Here is an 18,423-nt window from a genome sequence, read left to right as displayed (position 1 = left end):
CTGTCGAAGGAAGGAATGTATCAGGGCTGGGGTCCAGGATGAGTCCCAGCTTGCTGAGCTCACTGCCTAGGTAGAGGTGGTCCCATTCACACTGATCCCCCTGAAGGGGAAAGGGAAGAACAACCACCTTGCCCAGCGGTATAGGGAAGAGGCAAAGGCTGGTGACAGAGAGGAGCTGAGGGGAATAAGAGAGAGAAAGTGTATGCATGCATCAAAACTATCACGTGCCCCATCAATATTGATGCGTCATAATTGTACATAATTTTTTAAAATGAGGCTGGAGGGTAAGGGGTTCAGGGACAAATCTGTTCTCTGCACTACTGAGAGGACCAGAGGGGTAACACAAGGACCAGCCCTACAGGAACGAAGGGATGCCCAGGGTCCTTCAAAGAACGACAGAGCCTTGGAACTGTGAGGAACGAGGGGTCAGCGAGTCCTTCCACTTTCACACGTGGGACTTGAGGCCCAGGGCGAGGGGAAGATCCAGCTGAGGAACCCCTTTCTTTCACACAGTCTGGGGTCTTATAAAAATGCACACAACTGCGATCTACCCTTAAGCTACCCTCCTAAAACGTTTCCAGCGCTTCCCAGTAGTGCCCCTCATCATCTGGCAGCCCCCCTCCCGTCCCCTCCCCAGGGGCGCAGAGCCCACCCACCGCTGAGCCTTTACTCTTGGTCTTCCCTCTGCCTTCTACCCCTTTCTGCCCGAAGAATCTTTCGGTCTTCCTTCAAGTATCAATGAAGAGAGCCAATAAAGGATCCTCAAAGACAGAACGAACAGCCACCTTCCACCCTTGGCTCCTGGAGCAAGTTGCTTTGACCTCTTTTTACAGCTCGTGACTGCTGCTCGCGTCCGAGTCCCCAGCCCAAACTGGGCGCGGACGGTCTTGCTTCAGCCCCGTATCCCCGTACAGACGTCCAGGAAACGTGTACTGCGTTAGTGACCAGGAGGGCTTGCCCCTGCTTCTCCGACCCCGAGCCCGGTGCTCGGTCCACGGCACCAGGCACCTCGAGCCCTGGAGCTGCGTCCTCTCTGCCCTTCGCGCCGCGCCGCGCGGCCAGCAGCCCAGGAGCGCGGAAGGGGCAGGGGCAGCCCTGGAAAGCCAGAAGCAGACTGCAAGGGCGCCCGAGCCACGTGACAAGGGGCGCACCCCCGGAAACGGACTCCGTCACGTGACAGCAGGGCCTGTGAGCGGTTCTCTCACGTGACTGAGGCGCCGGTGTGTGGACCAATAGACAGGCGGGGGCGGGGCGGCCAGGGGCCGTGCGCGCGAAGGGAACGCGGGTTCCTGCGACCGCGGAGACCCGGTGGGGCTACTTGTCGTGGGCCAGCCACCTGCCTCGGCCGGGTCGCAGGCTAGGCCCGGGTTGGGAGCTGGGCCAGCATGAAGTGCCTGGTCATGGGCGGCAACGTGAAGGGTGAGTTTGGGACGGCCTGGCGGCGGGGACACGTGAGCCGGCCCGAGTCGCCAGCCTGACCCCTTTTCTGCTCTCCCCGCAGTGCTCGGCAAGGCCGTCCACTCCCTGTCCCGTATCGGGGACGAGCTCTACCTGGAACCCTTGGAAGACGGGGTGAGGGGCTGGGGTATGAGGGGTGGGATGCCAACCGGGAGCCGGGAGCCGGGACTCAAGTCTCGCTTCCAGCAGGCAGTGTCACTGTGGGCAGAGTTGTCTGCTGAGTTTCAGTTTCCTCTCCAGTTGTGGGGCATCAGCTTGGGCCCTGTGATCTTCCCAGGCCAGTGTGTGAATTGAAGGCAGCGGGGGTGGCATGGACTTAGAGATAACTAGGGGGAAGGGCAGGATGTGCAGACCCTTGACCGTGGGAGCAGTGCTGAGGCTGACTCTACAGAATTCATGAGAAGATACTAGCTGACTGCAAGGAGAAGGGTTTCAACAGGTGTTGGTAGAGGGGGAGAACGTTAGGGCAAGTGTGCGAGCAAATGTAGGCTGCAGGGCTGGGCCTGTCACTGCCCGCAGACCACATCCCTCTCCCTGCTTTTCTGCTTTTCGTGGCCCAGCTCTCCCTCCGGACTGTGAACTCCTCCCGCTCTGCCTATGCCTGCTTCGTCTTTGCCCCACTCTTCTTCCAGCAGTACCAGGCCACCACCCCTGGTCAGGACCCGCTGCGCTGTAAGATCCTGATGAAGGTGAGACCCTTCCCTCAGCAGTGGCACTGCCCCAACCCAGGAATCTCCACCAGCTGTGCCTCTGCTCTGGGGCACTCAGCAGATACTAATGGGGGAGAGAGACATATGCAGGAGCAGTCCCTGCAAAATGCAGTGAGGGACTGGGCACAGTGGTTCACACCTGTAATCCCAGCACTTTGGGAGGGAGAAGGATTGATTGAGTCCAGGAGTTCACGACCAGCCTGAGCAACATAGCAAGACCCTGTCTCTACAAAAAGCAAAAAATTAGCCAGGCATGGTGCATGCATCTCCAGTTCCAGCTCCTTGGGAGGCTGAGGCAGGAAGATAGCTTGGGCCCAGGACTTTGAGGTTGCAGTGAACTATGATGACACCACTGTACTCTAGCCCGGGCAACAGAGCGAGACCTTGTCTCAAAAAAAGTAAAATGCACTGAGGGGAATAGTGAAGACATCCAAAGAGGGGACCTGAGAGGGTGGGGATATTCAGGTTGTCAAAAAAGGTAAGCAGTCTTTTAAGGCATTTCAGGCAGAGGGAACAGCATGAACAAGGCCGGGAAGTATGCACATGTCCCGTATGTCATGGGAGCCCCTTTCTCAGTGTTACATGATGGGCTGGGGCCTGCATGGAATGTGAGAGCTGGTTGGTGGAGGCGCAGTGCTGGGCTGATATGTCTTCCCCCACTCAGTCCTTCCTGTCCGTCTTCCGCTCGCTGGCAATGCTGGAGAAGACTGTGGAAAAATGCTGCATTTCCTTGAATGGCAGGAGCAGCCGCCTGGTGGTCCAGCTGCACTGCAAGTATGGTGAGTGGGCACCTCGTCAGCCAGAGGGTCCCTAAGTGGGGGCAGATCATTGAGGCCCACTGAGACCCTGTCTGCCTATCCAGGGGTGAGGAAGACTCACAACCTGTCCTTCCAGGACTGCGAGTCCCTACAGGCCGTCTTTGACCCAGCCTCGTGCCCCCACATGCTTCGCGCCCCAGCACGGTGAGCACACCCCAGCGACAAGCTCATCCCTAGGTCTCTTTCTTCCTTATTTGGGGCCTCAAGGGCCAATTTAAGAAGGCACCTCCCCCATTTTACCTACGGAGTTTCTGTGAACCTCAAAGATATGCATCCCAGTGTGTGCTTAGGTCTTTGTTTGGCTCTTTAGTGGCAGAGGCTGGCATGGATGAGGTGCAGGTGCCCTCTTGTTCCATTCTCCTTATTGTCTTTACGACCCTATAATCTCCATCCCAAAGTCTGGTTGGCTTCCTGGCCAATCGTACCCATTTTAATTCCTCTTCTAGAGAGCACATCCCTGACCTGCCTTCAGATTTCTTGTGTGGCCTGAGTAACCTTGAAGGTCTGCCCTTAACCTTGTGGCTCAAAGGTTCAAAATCCAGAGTGGTCATCCTTCTAGAGGTGTTCCCCATCCAAGGGCAGCCTCTCTTCCTAACTGCCTGGGATCTAGCTTTGAGGAGTCCCCAGGCCAAGGTGGGAGGCTGGGTGGGAGTGTCGTGCACCAGGAGGGCGACCTGAACACTCAGCCATGGGCGTGGACTCCGGGCGGTCAGAGCACAAGGGCTATCTGGGGCCAGGGAAATGGTGACTCCAGTGGAAGCAAAGGCCCCTGGCGAGGACCAGCTCAGAGAAGAGTGGGCTCGCCCCCTGCCCCATGCTGGATACTGCGTTCAAGTAGCCTGAGGTCCCGTTCATTTCTCATGGTGACTGAAGGTCCCTTTGGGTCCTGACATCCGTTTCCCCAGGTTCTGTTGAGCTAACACTGCTCAACAGTGAAAGAGGGGAGGCTGTCACCTTGGTCTGCACTATTTTTTTCTCTTCTTTTAAATGAGCAATTGTTTCTTTTTCTTATGGACAGTTTCAAATACGTATAAAAGCAGATGCCAGCTCTTGTCCCCAATTAACTTGAGGCAAATTCCAGATGTACTTCCTCTTTATAGCAGTGTGTATCCTTAGAAGACAAAGACTTAAGAGCTCTTTCTGAAGGCTGGGTTTGTAGGGATGGCATGAGTGTGGTGTCCCACCTCTTCGTGGCCAGGTGCAGCCAGCCTGTCCTCCCTTCTCCCCGCTCTGGGCTCTGTTCTTGTCGTCCCCTTCTCTCTCACACCGTGGGAACTTCTGACAGAGCAGGGACCACATCCTGCTCATTCTGTCCTTGCCTTCCCAGGGCATGCTAGGCCTGTGCACGTGCTTGGTCACCACCCTGCCTCCGGTCCTCTGGGAGCAGAGCCCCTGGGCAGGACCAAGCATTCTATGTAATGCTCTGCCCTCCTCACAGGGTCCTGGGGGAGGCTGTTCTGCCCTTCCCTCCTGCACTGGCTGAAGTGACACTGGGCATTGGGTGTGGCCGCAGGGTCATCCTGCGCAGCTACCAGGAGGAGGAGGAGGCGGCAGGTGAGGAGCCAGGGTGGCCTGGGACAGAGCAGAGCTGAGGATGGGAGGGGTGGGGCCCAGGTTCCTAGGTTCCTCCTGTTCCTGCCCCCACAGACAGCACCGTCAAAGCGATGATGACTGAGATGAGCATTGGGGAGGAGGATTTCCAGCAGTTGCAGGCCCAAGAAGGAGTGGCTGTCACTTTCTGCCTCAAGGAATTCCGGGTGAGGTTCCCCGCCATGCACTCACTGCCCTGTCCTCCCTCCCCAGCCCAGGGCCTCACCACCCTGCCTCTTCCCTCCCAGGGGCTCCTGAGCTTTGCAGAGTCAGCAAACTTGAATCTTAGCATTCATTTTGATGCTCCAGGCCGGTAATTCCCAGTCTTGGGACAAGGGAGGGGGAGGGCCCTAGGATGCCAGGAGCTAAATGGAATGACCTAGCTTGGGACCCCTGTCCACTGCCCAGACCAGCCATCTTCACTATCAAGGACTCTCTGCTGGATGGCCACTTTGTCTTAGCCACACTTTCAGAGACTGACCCACACTCCAAGGCCCTAGGCTCCCAGGAGCTCCATCGGCCAGTGCCTCCACTTCAGGATTACAGGTGAGGGCACCTGCCCCCCTCCTCCTCCTCTGTGCACCCCAGCCTGAGCCTGCTGCCTCCAGCCTCTGCCGCTCCCCCAACACACTCTTCTTGGGCCCTCACCTCTACAGCGCTCACAGCTTCCAGTCCTGCTGGCGCAGCCTTCACGGTCAGCTGTGCTGAGACCCCCTCCCACTAGGGAAGCATCCCCAGCGTCCTGCTGGCTTCCTTGTCTGGCTGAGGCCTCCCCTCTGAGCCTCCTCCCAGGCCACGGAGGGAAAGGGCTGCTGGGAGGAGGGAGCTGCCTGGAGTGAGGGAAGCAGGTGGCTGGAAGGGCAGGTGGGTTGGGGGGGAGGAGCCCAGTGTAGTTTCAGCAGAGGAAGTTTGGTCTGGCCCCCTGCCCAGCTTGTCCCTGGGCGCCAGCGCTCTCCAGTTCTTGTCTCCTGGGAAGGTGCAGGCTTGGGCCCTAAGTGGCCCAGCTCACATGACTGGCTGCTCTCTTCCCCCAGCTGAGCTAAACTGGCCCACAGGATGCCTCCCTTGGGCCCTACCTGAACTCTGATCAAAGGGCTTCCAGGCCCAGCCCCTCCAGGAAGCCACCACTTAACCCCAGCACCCTCCCCTCTCCAACCAAACCAGGAAGTAATGAAACCACGGGAGCACCAGCAGCCATGAGGCCCCAGGGCCCCCTCTGAGCCCTCCCAGGTAGGGCCCTGCCTCTACCCCTCCTCCTCTCCCTCTTCCTCACTGGTACTCTGTTGCTGCCTGCAGCACACCCCACCCGGACGACTTTGCCAATGATGACATTGACTCTTACATGATCGCCATGGAAACCACCATAAGCAGCGAGGGCTCACGGGCGCTGCCCTCCGTTTCCCTTTCACCTGGCTGCCAGCACTCCCATAGCCCTGACCCCCACTCAGAGGAGGAAGACGAAGCTGAGCCCAGTACAGTGCCTGGGACTCCCCCACCCAAGAAGGTAGGGGCTGGAGGTGGACGCAGGGGATGGGAGTCAAGGAAAGGAGCAGCCTCCGGAACTCTGTGTTCTCTTTCCAGTTCCGCTCGCTGTTCTTTGGCTCCATCCTGGCCCCTGTACACTCCCCCCAGGGCCCCAGCCCTGTGCTGGCTGAAGACAGTGAGGGTGAAGGCTGAACTGAGAACCTGAAGTCTGTGTCCAGAGGCCTTGGGCTAGACGTAGCCCCAGCCCTGGAGGGTCGTAAAGGTGGACATGCTGGAGCCGAGCTGGCGGTTCTGCTCCCTCCAGCAGGCCCTACCTGGCTGGCCACCATGTGCCGTGGAGCTGCCCGGCTCACCCTGACTGGCCTGGGTCCTATTGTCACCCTCAACCCCCAACCAATCATGTCTGTTCCCAGACCTGGCCTTGAGCTGCTACCTGACAGGAGGTCCCTCACCTCTTATTTACCACTGAGCCTTAGGCCAGACTCCAACCACCAGGCCAGGGCTGGAAATCTGTCTTCCTCACACTCACCTTTATAAGAAAAGAACCTGCTCCTGCTGATGCGCTTCTGCCAATCATGCCTGTTTCTTCCTCAAGTCCTGCGCATACCCCTGGGACCCCCTGTGGACGATACAGACTATTTTTCTTGCATTCCCAATACTGTGTTCCTGGCTTGGAATTCTGAGAACCCCTCAGGCCCAGCAAGCCCGCACTCTCCTGTGGCTCTGTGCAGAAGGGCTGCCAGGCCCAGTGTTTGGAACAAGGGAGACAGAGGCCATGGCAAGAATCCAGCTTTGACCTTTATTCAAGAGACCAGATGGGTTGCCCCAGGATCTGGCTGCCAGCCCTGAGGCCAAGCAAGGCTGGAGACGCACAATCTGGCCTGCCATTGCCCTGAGCTGCAGCCTTGGCCCCAGGATCCTGCTTGCAGCCACCACAGGTACAGGCAGGAGGGAGCCCTGGGGGATTGGACGCTGCTATCAATTCATTAAAAAAAAGAAAAATACACCAAGGCTCCATGTTCCCCATGATGGGTGTGCCCGAGGGGCCAGTGTGACCCCCCATGGCAGCATGATTTCTGTACAATCAATCCATCATCTGGGGCAGAGGGGCAGCACGTGGGGGCTATTTCTTGGCTTTGGCAGAATTGCGGGGTGGGGTGATAGGTCGGCCCCCGGGGTTCAGGCCACTGAACTGCCCGTATTTCCCCTTGTTCTTGTCAGCGGGCTTGAGGATCTAGAAGAGATAAAGCCAGTCAGGCTCAAGGGGCTCAGCCACAGGGCCCGCCAGTCCCTTCCTGCCCCACACCCACCTGGAAGGAGCACATGAGGGTCTCATCCACACTCATCATGGCACCAGCGTTGTCAAACTCGCCACAGTAGTTGGGAGCTGAGAAAAGTGTCACCAGCTGCCGTTTGGCAAAGAACTCATAGCCATCTTCTACTACCTGGGCGAGGAAGGGAGCAGTTAGTTAGTTCTGCAAGAAGAGGCCTGCGCGTTCCCCACCCCCTGCCCAGATCAGAGCCTGCCGGCCCACCTGGTGCGCTCGGCAGATGAGGTCCAAGTCGTGCTTGTGCAGGAACTTGGCAACCACCTCAGCTCCGAAGGTAAAGGAGACGCCACGGTCGTTCTCACCCCAGCCCTGCACATCCTTGTCAGGGTCAGACCACAGCAGGTCACACAGCAGGCCCTGGTCAGGCACATCTGTGGGCCGCATGATGCGTCGTATCTGCTCCATGGACTGCAGGTCCGGGGACAGGCCTGAGGGGCACCAGGGGCAGGTCACTTCCTCAACAAGCCTCAAAACAAGGACCTCCCTCCTCCAGGAAGCATTTGCCAATCAGCCCTACCCTTCCCACCACCCCTTCGCCCCTCTCCTGGGCTCCTGAGAGCCCAGGCAGGCAGAGGTCCATCGCCTTCCCTTCGGCTTTTTCAGGGTTCCAAACAATCACAAAAACATCCTTGCCCTCAAGGAGCAGAGAGCTCCCTGGAAAAAGGAGACGAGTAAATTCCATGCAGGATGGCGAATGCCATGGCAGGGAAGCAAGTACAGCCTGACGCAGCGGGGTAGGGGGAAGTCCTGGAAGGAGCGGCATCCAAGACCCAAGGGAGAGCTGTTGCAGGCAACTGGGAATGTGTCCTCCAGCTAACAGCTTCCTTCCAAGGCCCAGGGGATGTGGCCAGGGCTCCTTCCCAGGCTTTCCCTCAGCATGTGTCCCAGAGCCACCCTCACCTCCGTGGCAGCAGAAGATCTTCTCATCTACAATGGCTGCGATGGGCAGGCAATTGAAGCAGTCAGTGAAGGTTTTCCACAGTTTGATGTTGTAGCGTCTCTTACCTGCCCAGGGGGAAGGAGCAGCTCATGGAAGGCCTGCTTACACCTGCCCACCCCCAGCCTGGTCTCCGGGCCTTCCGGGGCACTGTGGGGGCTATTCAAACACAGCTGGAAGAAGTAAGGCAAGGAGGGCTCAAATCCCGCACCACCTACCAGCCTTGCAAGAGTTGTAAAGCACTGAAGTCCACAGGAAGCCAAGTTCCAATCTGGACCAACCTCCCCCCCATGAGCAGGGCCAGGCCAAGACTGGACAGCAGAGTCCAGTCCACACAGGCATCCTGAGTGCTTAAGCAGCAAATGTACTGGAGGGGATTGTCACCAGGCAGGGTCCTGGGGGAATGCACGAGAAGACAGGCAGCCCTCCAGTCAGCAGCCATTCACCAGACCCCATGCCAGCCAGGGAGGGCAGGGCAGACAGATATGAACTGACCCGGGCTCTGCCCTCGCAGAGCTCACAGTCCAACAGGTATCTCAGATATTGAAGTTGCCGCTGCCAGGCCAATGTGAGGGTCCCACTGAACAGCAGAAAGTGCCATTCAGGACCTGGGCAGCCTCTGGACACTTAGACCACTCACACTCATCGTAGAAACCGTAGATACGGTTGATGCTGGCACACTCATGGTTCCCACGGAGCAGGAAGAAATTCTCAGGGTACTTGATCTTATAGGCCAGCAGCAGGCAGATAGTCTCCAGAGACTGCTTGCCCCGGTCCACATAGTCCCCCAGGAAGAGGTAGTTGCTCTCTGGAGGGAAGCCGCCATACTCAAACAGCCGCAGAAGGTCATAGTACTGGCCATGGATGTCACCTGTGACCCAGGGAATCATAAGCTAGGTGCATGGTCTAGACTCGAACCCAGAGCCAGGACTGGGCTCAAAGAAAGAGGAAACCAGAAACTTAGGGGGGCCAATGCCACTTTCAGGAAGCCAAAGGGGCCAGGGCAGGGGGCTCACCGCAGATCTTGAGGGGTGCCTCCAGCTCCAAAAGAATGGGCTGGCTCAGGAAAATCTCCCGGGATTTGAGGCACAGACCACGGATCTCATTTTCTGTCAGCTGTACATTCTTTCCAGGCCGTGAGCCCTGCACTGGGGGTGGAATGGGGGTGTCAGGACCCTGGCCCCTCAGACAGGAGGGTGGGCGTCGCGGGTGACCCCATGGGCAACTCGGGGCCCCTCCTTGCCGGGAGGCAGCTGTTGCTGCTGAGCCTTCCGGGACCTCCGTGCCCCAAGCCTCCTAAGGGAAGACCCCGACTACCCTCAAGGCCCTCGACAGGGGACAGGGCCTGCCACCCAAATCCTCACCGCGCAGGTCCCCTTCTAGGGCTAGGCTTCACAGGTTTCTCCCTCAACCCGAGAGCCAGGCCAACCCGTGTGCCCCGGCCCAGGAGAGGGGGCTGCTCCCTTGTCCGAGCGGGCCCCAGACCTCTCAGGCGCGCCCGCGAATGGGGGGGCGGCTGTGGACACGGGACCTCGCGGCCCGTCCCCGCCCAGTCTAAGCTGGCTCCGGGAGGGGCAGGCCCGCCCGCGCGCCACTTCCGGGCCGGGCAGGGGGACAGGGCGCGGCAGGCGCGGACCTTCCCCGCCCCGGCCAACCTTCCAGCAGGCGCCCGATGATAGAGTCCAGGTTGAGCTTCTCGCTGTCGGACATGGCGGCACCGCCGCTCCGGCCCACCAGCTCCGGGCCCGCTCCTGCCTCCCGCCCGCCGGCAGCCTCCTTCCGGCCTGGCTCTCCTTCCGCCCGCCCCAGTCGCCCCCGGCCGCCCCGCCTCCTCGGCCCCCGGGCCCGCCCCGCCACGCCCTCCCTCGCGCTCTAGCGCCTCAACTGGACGCGATGGGCAGAGGCCGCGGCGTCCCGGGAGGCGGGGCCTCGGGCTACGGGGAGGGGCTTGGAGCGTCGGGGGCGGGGCCTTATGTTGGCTGGTGGGCGGGGTTTAGGCGGGGCGAAGTTGAGTCTGGTTCCGCCCTTTGAGAGTCAGCCAGCCCCATTTCCGAGGGTATGGGACCGGAAGTACTATAGAAGTTGTTTTTCTCTTTCAGGGGCTAAATAGCCCTTCCCACCCCTGCTCTGGGTGAGATGGTGGTGTGAGCACAGTACCGTCTCCTCAAACGCTACAGATTAAGTCTTCAAAGTGCAGAAAAAGAAACAGGCTCAGAGATAGCAATGGCTTGTCAAGACCAGGGCCTCACGTTCCCGGAGGACGCCTTCATCCTGGGTCACTGTGGTCCCCACATGGCTGCGTGCATTTTGGTCCACACTGCCTTGGGGCTTGCTAAATTAATATTTTCTTATAAACCCCTAATTACCTTTTGAGTAGTGTAATCATATTGCATTTTTTTGTGTGCATGTTAAAAGTGTGACTTTGTAAAGAGCAAACATTATTTTAAATAAACCATAATTCTTATTGAAACCCTGAGTTGGGTGCTTTACACGCCAGTATCCTGGAAACTGGAGGTGGCCAGGCCTCGCTACCTCTGGCAGGCCTTGGCCCATCATCACACCCAGCACAGGATCTGAAGCCCACAGCAGCCCAACGGGAGGGTGGGAGGAGCCCATGGCTCAGGGGCACTGGGGCAGGCAGGAAGAGCCTCAGAGAAAAGGGTGACCCCCCCCCACTTGGGAGGGGCCCCAGCGGGTTGCTGAAGCTGTGTGTGAAGAGGAAGTGAGAGGAGGAGGTGAGGTGCAGCGGGGAGGTGAGCTGGGCTGGTGGGGACAGGGGCTGGGCCTGGCCTTTCTGTCACTGCAGGGTCTAGCCCTCCACCCCAATAAAAGAGGAGACATAGGGGGCTGGATGACATACCCTGAAGCCTCCCTCATCTGACCCCACAGCCAGGCTTGGGGCCAGGAACTGGCTGGATGGGAATGCAGGTCCCAGGCTGGCCAGAAGTGGCCCTTCACACTGGTTCTCCCCACATTTCTCAGCCTGTGGCATCCAAAGTCTGGGCATCATGGCCCAGGCCCTGGGGGAGGACCTGGTGCAGCCTTCTGAGCTACAGGATGACTCCAGCTCTTTGGGGTCTGACTCAGAGTTGAGTGGGCCCGGCCCGTATCGCCAGGCTGACCGCTATGGCTTCATTGGGGGCAGCTCAGCAGAGCCAGGGTAAGTGGGGCAGGGCTGCAGAGGGCGGGATGCCGGGACTAAGGGTGGGGTGTGAGGGCTGAATTTTGGAGTGAAGCCCAACTTCAGGGGCCCGGGAAGGGTCTGGTGGTAGGGACTGGGCTGGGGACTCCGCCAGTATCACCCTCCTCAGGCTCCAGGCAGCATCTTAAGGTAGGAAGGGCTGGGGGAGGGTGTCTCTGTATGTCTCTGACCCCCAACCTCCAAGCGCTTGCATCCACTTCTGGGGCTGGACTTCCTTTCCCTTTTAATTTTGGCCCCAGGAATCCCAGATCCAAATCATAAAACCCACAGCTCCTCCCGTCTCCTCCCCAAGGTACAGACAGGAAAAGCAGCCCAGATACAGACGGAAACTTGCTCTAGGTCACACAGCAAATCAGAGGCAGACCCAGACTCAAACTTAGGACTCCTGGCTTCTAGTCCAGGGCTCTATGAATCGTCTGTGTCCCTGTCCTGGGTTACAGCCAACCAGCCCCTCCCCCAGCACACACCCACTCACCCCTTCAGTCCCTCCTGTTCCTGCCCACATTGGAGCCACATCCTTTCCTGTCCCCATGACAACCATTGGCAGCTCCTGGGTCACAGGTCACTCCCCAGGGCTCCCCAGAGATCCCAAGGGCCAGGAGCTGGGCTCACCTGGGTAGCATGGAGGGCGGCAGGTATGGGATTTAGGTAAAAACAGCTGCCCAGCACCTGGATATCTGTGCCGTGTGCCACCAGGCCAGGCCACCCCCCTGCAGACCTAATCCGACAACGGGAAATGAAGTGGGTGGAGATGACCTCGCACTGGGAGAAAACCATGTCCCGGCGGTACAAGAAGGTGAGGGGGAGAGTGGCCCCACCCAGGCCTCCTTGGCCCATGTCTTTCTGCCTGGGCCCATGCCTTTGCTCCCTGCCACCCAGAGTGGCCCCTGCCCGATGCTAAGTTGTGCTCGGAGCCTGCCAACAGGAGCCAGTGGGGCTGGTGTAAGGGAGCTTCTCGGCGTCCCCCACAGATAAAGATGCAGTGTCGCAAAGGCATCCCCTCGGCCCTGCGGGCCCGCTGCTGGCCCCTGCTGTGTGGGGCCCATGTGTGTCAGAAGAACAGCCCTGGCACCTACCAGGTGAGGGAGTGGGCAGGGGTCCCACCTCCCCCTCCCAGAGCCCCTCACCATACTGAGCCCTCATACCCATCTTCCTGCCCGCTCACCCACAGAGGCTGGCAGAGGCCCCAGGAGACCCGCAGTGGATGGAGACCATTGGCAGGGACCTGCATCGTCAGTTCCCTCTGCACGAGATGTTTGTGTCACCCCAGGGCCATGGGTACGAAGCCAGTGATGCCCAGGGGCCCCCAGCCCCACGAGCCCCAGGCATTTGGGCCCAGTCTCCCCACCCTAGTGTTACAGCCTTGCATCTCAGAGGACCCAGCAAGGCCCAGGGAGGCTGAGGCCTGGGCAGAGGCCATCAGAGTGGGGACGGGATGCCTGGAGGACTGGCCCCTAATGGGGTCTTCTGGCACAGGCAGCAGGGGCTCCTGCAGGTACTCAAGGCCTACACCCTGTATCGACCAGAACAGGGCTACTGCCAGGCCCAGGGTCCCGTGGCTGCTGTGCTGCTCATGCACCTGCCCCCAGAGGTGAGTGACCAGGACCCTGCTCCAGGAAGCTGAGCCCCTGAACCCTAAACCCTAGGCCCCTAGTGTTCCCCAACCCTACAAGCTCTGGCTTCAGGGACCTAGGATCTTGGACTCCTGGACCCTGTCCTAGTGACCCAGAGCCTCGTGACTGCCAACCTCAGTGACCTTCAAGCCTCACGATCTTGACTCCAGGAGCCTGGGACCTTGACCTCGACCCTTACCCCAGTGGTCAAGGAGTCTGGATATTCATCACCTTGACTCCATGACTACTGATTCTGAACCCTGGGACTCTGATCCCTGACCCCAATGACCCCAAGAACCCAGGACTTGAACTTTGGGACCCTCCCAACCCTTGCCCAGTGAGCCCCAGCCTTGTGGCCCTCAAATCCAACCTGTGATCCCTGTGACTTCTGACCCCCTGAGCCCATGAGCAGGCCCTGGCTTTGGGAGAGCACCCCCAGGCACCAGGCAGATTGCGGGGGGGCACTGAGTCCAGGCTCCTGGTTGTGCCCAGGCCCTCTCCCGCACCCTTTGCCCGTCCTGTCTTCCCTTCCGTGGTCCCTTCCTTGGTGGGCACTACAGGCCTGTGCCCTCTCCCCCCAGGAGGCCTTCTGGTGCCTGGTGCAGATCTGTGAGGTCTACCTCCCCGGCTACTACGGGCCCCACATGGTGAGAGGCTGGGATGGGGGCTGGAGGAAGGAGGGGAAGGGGCCTGGCATGTGAGTGGGGGCTGGGGACTGAAGGGGCAGAAGCCTGGGGTGGGGGTGGAGGTGCCGGGCAGCACTGGCCTCCAAGCTCATGGACAAGGCCACAGGAGGCCGTGCGGCTGGACGCGGAGGTGTTCATGGCCCTGCTGCGGCGGCTGCTCCCACGTGTGCACAAGCACCTGCAGCAGGTGGGCGTCGGACCCCTGCTCTACCTGCCCGAGTGGTTCCTGTGCCTCTTCGCCCGCTCCCTGCCCTTCCCCACGGTGCTGCGCGTCTGGGACGCCTTCCTCAGCGAGGGTGAGCAAGGCAGGGCCTTGGCGCACACATGGTGGGGCTTTGCTCTGCTCTGCCGCTGTCACTCCTGGCTCTTTGGGGGCCTCGCATCTCAGGGCCAGGCGTGCTGAAGGTGTTGGCCCTGGCCCTGTGATGTGGAGCACCACAGGGAGGACTGACACTGCCTGGGGCAGGGTGGGGCCAGGGAGGCTTTGTCGTCACAGAAGGGAGGCCTGAGCTCTGGGACTGGGCCAGGTCGGGGCCCTGGTAGGAGGCCAAGCCCTGGCCACAGGGAGCACCTGAGCCAGCAAGACCTTCCTTCTAGCGCGGGTGGGGATGGGAGGTGACAGTAACCAAATTAACAAGATATTTATAGATTGTCATAAGTGCCATGAGGAAAATAAAACAAGGGATGTGACAGAGGGTGTGAAGGGAGCAGCAGGAGGGGACTGCTGTTTTAAAGCTGCCTGGCTGCTCCGAGCAGGAGGCACACTTGCAGAGTGCTCCAGAGGCCTGGAGCCGGGAATGCTGCTGTCCCCAGGGGCAGGCTACAGTGGAGGGACACAGGAGGGAGGGTCTGGGGAGACAAAGTCAGAGAGGGGGCGCTGGGCCAGGCCAAGAGCAGGAGGGGAGTCAGGCAGGCCCCGACTGGTCCCCGGGGCCCCGCCTCAGTGCCTCCCACCAGCAACCCACCTGCACTCTGTTTTCTGTGTGTTGCCCAGAGGTTGCACCTGAAAAAATGGTAGAAATAAATTAGTACATTCACTGAGCACCTACTGTGTGCCTGCCAGCTTCAGGCCAACCCCCCTGAACCCCATCCGCCAACACACACACACACACACACGCACGCACGCACGTGCACGCACGCACACGCACGCACACACACGCACACACACACACAGGGGAGGACCACTAGCTGGCTTAGAGCTCTGGCCATAGGTGTCCAAGTGGCCATCCATGGGTCACCTCCCCTCCAGCCTTGGACCTTGAGCTGGGCAGGGCCTGGTCAGCTCCACCTGAGGACGAGCCTGTGTGGGCTCCCTTGAATATCTACAAGGACATCAGATCGTCCCTTCACAAGTCACAGTTGTCACTAGGCCTCACTGGTCCCCTGCCTGCTCCTCTCAGCAGATCAGAGGTTGCCAGGAAGGGATTTTGAGGCTCAAGGTCACACTGTGGGGAGTGTGCACACGCACAAGCATGTGCTCCTGGCTCCGGGGTGAGAAACTCTGCCTAGAATCTTTCTAGAATCAGGGTGTCAGAGATCCAAGCCGAAAGGCCTTAGAGAGCACCCACCTGATCTTTCCTCGTGGAGACAAGGAAGCTGAGGCTGGAAGGCTGGGTGTGAGGTTGTCAGGAGCCCTGAGACTGATGTGGCAGTGCAGGGCCTGTGCCCCACCAAGTCCAAGCCTGTCCTCCCTCATTGCTCCTGGCTTGGGTTGGGGGCGGGGGCAGGACTATGGCTGGGGGCAGGTTCAGGTATAGAATCTAGGAGGGGCAGGGCAGGGCTGGCCTCCCGGTGAGTGAGCCCCGGCCTGCAGGTGCCAAGGTGCTGTTCCGTGTGGGGCTGACGCTGATGCGCCTGGCGCTGGGCACCGCAGAGCAGCGCAGGGCCTGCCCGGGGCTCCTGGAGACGCTTGGCGCCCTTCGAGCCATCCCCCCCACCCAGCTGCAGGAGGACGTCTTCATGTCCCAGGTGGGTGCCCCCTGCCTGCCCTCTGCAATGGCCCAGCCCCTGCTGCACAGCCGGGGAGACTGAGTCCCAGAGCGGGAAGCCAAAGTGAGAACGGGGACTCAGTTCCTGTCTTCTGAGCTGCAGAAAACATGAAAACCCCAGGCCTCAAGTGGCTTTCTGTGGCTCCCCCAGCAAGGCTGTCTGTCAGCCCCTCAGCCCTCAGCCACTTCCTGGGGCTGTGTACTGCCCGCCCCATGGGGACATCATGGTTTCCTGTCCCCACCCCCCGCCCTCCCCAAGTCCGGACAAACTCAGCACCAGCTGCTCCCCGCAGGTGCACAGTGTGGCCCTGTCTGAGCGGGACCTGCAGCGGGAGATCAGGGTCCAGCTGGCCCAGCTGCCCGAGTCAGCGCCTGGGCACCCCCCTCAGCCACAGGCCCGCCTTCCTGGGGCCCAAGCCATCTTTGAGGCCCAGCAGCTGGCAGGGGCACGAGGAGGCACCAAGCCTGAGGTGCCCCGAATTGTGGTGCAGCCCCCGGAGGAGCCCAGACCACCACGGCGCAAACCCCAGACCCGCGGCAAGACTTTCCACGGGCTCCTGACTCGGGCCCGGGGGCCCCCCATTGAAGGTCCCCCCAGGTCCCATCGAGGCTCTGCCTCCTTCCTGGACACCCGCTTCTGAGGGTCCCCTGGATTCAGCGTCCTGATCTCCTGAATGGCTGGCGCCAGCCCTGCAAACGGGCACTGCACTTTACGGCTGGGGTCTCGGGGCTCAGCCCCCTTCCCAGCAAGGCCGGGCCGTGGAGGAGGAGTCCCCGTGGTACGGACTGTGTCAGGCATAAAGAGGAAGGAAGATCACGGAGTGGGACTTGTGGGGACCCAAGCCAGCTACCTGCCCATGAAGCTGTCCTGGTGCCCAGACCCTCACAAGCATCTAAGCCAGCACTGAGGGAGTGGGACGGAGATGCGGCTGGCTGGGCTGAGGGACTCCAAGGAGCTCCTGGAATAAAGTCTGACTGAGCAGATGCCTGGATTGGATTGGATCTAATGCCCTCCACCCCCAACCCTGGACATGAGGCCCTTTCCCCTCCTGCCCTCACCCACCCCCTCCCAGCCCCGCCCTCTCCTGGCCCAGGCCTGGCCCCGCACTGGGGACACACCCAGGCTGCCCACTGGCTGCTGGGGAAGGTGTTTACCGGCCACAGGAGCCAAGTGCTGCCTTGCCCAGCCTCTGGGGGACAGGTGAGGCTCTCGCACCTGGGGGAGGAGGGCTCCCCAGCAGATGCCGGCCCCTCCCTCCTTTCCCCCGGGCGGGTTCAGGACTCCCCAGGGCGGGGGACTCTGACCCAAGTCTGCCCCCACCATGGTCCTGATCACATCTGTCAATGAGAGCCAGGCAAGGACAAAGGCCTAGTGTGCCCAGGACAAAGGAGAAAGGTCCTGCTGGCCCTTGCCCCCCCAAGCCCTGGAGGCACCCCCTCGGGACCGCCACCATGGAAACCTCCTCCCACACTCACTAATTGCCCCCGTGGGTGCCTGGAACATGAACCATCTCCAGGACAACAGGGCTGGTTCCGATGCAGGCTGTGTCCCCACAGTGCCTGTTCCCGGGCGCCCTCCCCCTGCCCCTCTCGGCAGCTCCACAGTATGATGAGAGTGAGGACATGGCAGGGAGCACGGAGAGCAGGCGTCGGAGGCCACCGGTCAGCAGTGGACCATCGGAGGAGTGTTCAGTCTGCACGGCCCAGTGGCTGTGCTGGAGCATTGTCATGGCCATGTCAGAGTCTGGATTTGGAATGTTCTAGTGACAGGGCCACAGACTGCAGAAATGCACTCGCTCTACATATGTTCATGTGGCACCTACTATGTGCCTGGTCAGGCCCTGGGGCCAGGGCAGACCTGTCCCAATCCCAAGAAGCTGACCACCTGGAGGAGGGAATCATGGGATCCGTTTGTATCTAGAGTTTCCTGGGGGGAAACTGAGGCTCAGGAGGGGAGGGAACTTGGCATAGCTCACTGTCCGTGGCAGACCAAGGTTCACCGCTGCCCCCCTCACTGGCAGCCCATGAACCAGCTTCCCTCCTGGGCACCCACCTGGGCCTGCCCTCCTGCGCTTGCTCTCTCCTGCTCCCACCCAGCCCACCGCCATTGCTGTGCCAGCCCCTCTGAGTGTGGGCCGGCAGCTGGGCTCCTGTGAGTTGGAGAGCTTCCAGAGCCTTCCTTCCCTCCCTCCTCCCCCACCATGGGGTACCTGTAGCTTAATAATCATCCCCTTACCTGTAGTTTATGAAAACCTTTCTCAGACCCCACCCCCTCTCTGCAGGTGGCCCTGATATAGCCTTATTAGAGAGACGGAGGCTTAGTGAGGCTCAATGCTCCGCCCAAGACCGCAGCAGAGGCAGGGCGCTGTGACAGTGCAGAGCTCTTGGCCTTCTGGACAATGCCTTAGCCTTAGAGGAGGAGTCTGATGGTGGAATCTCAGGCACTGTAGCAGGGAGGGTGGCCAGGGGACTTGCCCCTGGGGTCCACTTGGAAGGGCCTGCCCTCCACAGTTCAGCTCTTCTGCTGGGAGAATAGGAGCGCAAGAATGCAGCAGCTCAGCCCTGGGCCAAAACTCTGTCGTGAGGCTGGGGCAAGGTGAGGGCA

The 18,423-nt window shown here is 60.3% G+C and overlaps 3 protein-coding genes and 2 long non-coding RNA genes across 11 annotated transcripts; 2 read left to right on the top strand and 3 right to left on the bottom strand.

Annotated features, from left to right (window-relative positions):
* Window positions 1-1,236: 1,236 nt before the first annotated feature.
* Window positions 1,237-6,634, top strand: RAD9A (RAD9 checkpoint clamp component A). 5 transcript variants are annotated; one of them, XM_045558347.1, is made up of 11 exons: window positions 1,241-1,419; window positions 1,502-1,572; window positions 2,019-2,147; window positions 2,833-2,947; window positions 3,031-3,130; window positions 4,425-4,540; window positions 4,634-4,743; window positions 4,825-4,889; window positions 4,985-5,122; window positions 5,873-6,080; window positions 6,158-6,634. In XM_045558347.1, the coding sequence occupies exons 1-11, from the start codon at window positions 1,386-1,388 to the stop codon at window positions 6,251-6,253; spliced, it is 1,182 nt and encodes a 393-aa protein (XP_045414303.1). In that variant the 5' UTR covers window positions 1,241-1,385; the 3' UTR covers window positions 6,254-6,634. The 5 variants fall into 5 exon arrangements, with proteins under 5 accessions (XP_045414300.1, XP_045414301.1, XP_045414302.1 ...); XM_045558345.1 differs by having other exon boundaries at window positions 1,239-1,419; window positions 5,873-6,634; XM_045558346.1 differs by having other exon boundaries at window positions 1,239-1,419; window positions 4,634-4,889.
* LOC123642857 lies at window positions 2,638-6,677 on the bottom strand. Its single transcript, XR_006736536.1, has 2 exons — window positions 6,591-6,677; window positions 2,638-2,936 (listed from the first exon to the last, which is right to left on the bottom strand). It is a non-coding gene; the product is annotated as an uncharacterized LOC123642857 (long non-coding RNA).
* Window positions 6,678-6,841: 164 nt separating this feature from the next.
* On the bottom strand, window positions 6,842-10,177 carry PPP1CA (protein phosphatase 1 catalytic subunit alpha). Its single transcript, XM_045558352.1, has 7 exons — window positions 9,985-10,177; window positions 9,346-9,477; window positions 8,970-9,200; window positions 8,293-8,397; window positions 7,597-7,820; window positions 7,372-7,506; window positions 6,842-7,295 (listed from the first exon to the last, which is right to left on the bottom strand). The coding sequence occupies exons 1-7, from the start codon at window positions 10,037-10,039 to the stop codon at window positions 7,185-7,187; spliced, it is 993 nt and encodes a 330-aa protein (XP_045414308.1). The 5' UTR covers window positions 10,040-10,177; the 3' UTR covers window positions 6,842-7,184.
* Window positions 10,178-11,027: 850 nt separating this feature from the next.
* Window positions 11,028-16,802, top strand: TBC1D10C (TBC1 domain family member 10C). Of its 3 annotated transcripts, none has more exons than XM_045558350.1 (10): window positions 11,028-11,064; window positions 11,312-11,489; window positions 12,228-12,327; window positions 12,503-12,610; window positions 12,703-12,809; window positions 13,008-13,122; window positions 13,726-13,791; window positions 13,937-14,126; window positions 15,644-15,798; window positions 16,112-16,802. In XM_045558350.1, exons 2-10 carry the CDS (start codon window positions 11,338-11,340, stop codon window positions 16,457-16,459), a joined length of 1,341 nt encoding a protein of 446 aa, XP_045414306.1. In that variant the 5' UTR covers window positions 11,028-11,064; window positions 11,312-11,337; the 3' UTR covers window positions 16,460-16,802. The 3 variants fall into 3 exon arrangements, with proteins under 3 accessions (XP_045414306.1, XP_045414305.1, XP_045414307.1); XM_045558349.1 differs by having other exon boundaries at window positions 11,028-11,082; XM_045558351.1 differs by lacking the exon at window positions 13,937-14,126 and having other exon boundaries at window positions 11,028-11,082; window positions 13,012-13,122; window positions 16,112-16,460.
* LOC123642856 lies at window positions 14,481-16,795 on the bottom strand. Its single transcript, XR_006736535.1, has 3 exons — window positions 15,399-16,795; window positions 14,796-14,833; window positions 14,481-14,679 (listed from the first exon to the last, which is right to left on the bottom strand). It is a non-coding gene; the product is annotated as an uncharacterized LOC123642856 (long non-coding RNA).
* Window positions 16,803-18,423: the final 1,621 nt, after the last annotated feature.

This window comes from Lemur catta, chromosome 7 (genome assembly GCF_020740605.2).
Source record: "Lemur catta isolate mLemCat1 chromosome 7, mLemCat1.pri, whole genome shotgun sequence".
In the NCBI taxonomy this organism is placed as follows: Eukaryota; Metazoa; Chordata; class Mammalia; order Primates; family Lemuridae; genus Lemur; species Lemur catta.
The sequence above is the reverse complement of the archived record's forward strand: the minus strand, read 5'-3'. Positions and strand labels throughout refer to the sequence as shown.

What these genes read in the sequence shown, in the direction of transcription:
- TBC1D10C (XM_045558350.1), top strand. Translation starts at nt 11,338, where the DNA reads ATGGCCCAGGCCCTGGGGGAGGACCTGGTGCAGCCTTCTGAGCTACAG. An exon ending in ACAGCCCTGGCACCTACCAG is followed by an intron (nt 12,611 to 12,702) that starts GTGAGGGAGTGG and finishes GCTCACCCACAG; the next exon opens with AGGCTGGCAGAGGCCCCAGG. An exon ending in GTGTCACCCCAGGGCCATGG is followed by an intron (nt 12,810 to 13,007) that starts GTACGAAGCCAG and finishes CTTCTGGCACAG; the next exon opens with GCAGCAGGGGCTCCTGCAGG.
- RAD9A (XM_045558344.1), top strand. Translation starts at nt 1,386, where the DNA reads ATGAAGTGCCTGGTCATGGGCGGCAACGTGAAGG. An exon ending in CCAGCTGCACTGCAAGTATG is followed by an intron (nt 2,948 to 3,030) that starts GTGAGTGGGCAC and finishes CTGCCTATCCAG; the next exon opens with GGGTGAGGAAGACTCACAAC. An exon ending in GGAGGAGGAGGAGGCGGCAG is followed by an intron (nt 4,541 to 4,633) that starts GTGAGGAGCCAG and finishes CTGCCCCCACAG; the next exon opens with ACAGCACCGTCAAAGCGATG.
- PPP1CA (XM_045558352.1), bottom strand. Translation starts at nt 10,039, where the DNA reads ATGTCCGACAGCGAGAAGCTCAACCTGGACTCTATCATCGGGCGCCTG. An exon ending in GGCACCCCTCAAGATCTGCG is followed by an intron (nt 9,201 to 9,345) that starts GTGAGCCCCCTG and finishes CCTGGGTCACAG; the next exon opens with GTGACATCCATGGCCAGTAC. An exon ending in CTACGGTTTCTACGATGAGT is followed by an intron (nt 8,398 to 8,969) that starts GTGAGTGGTCTA and finishes CCCCCTGGGCAG; the next exon opens with GTAAGAGACGCTACAACATC.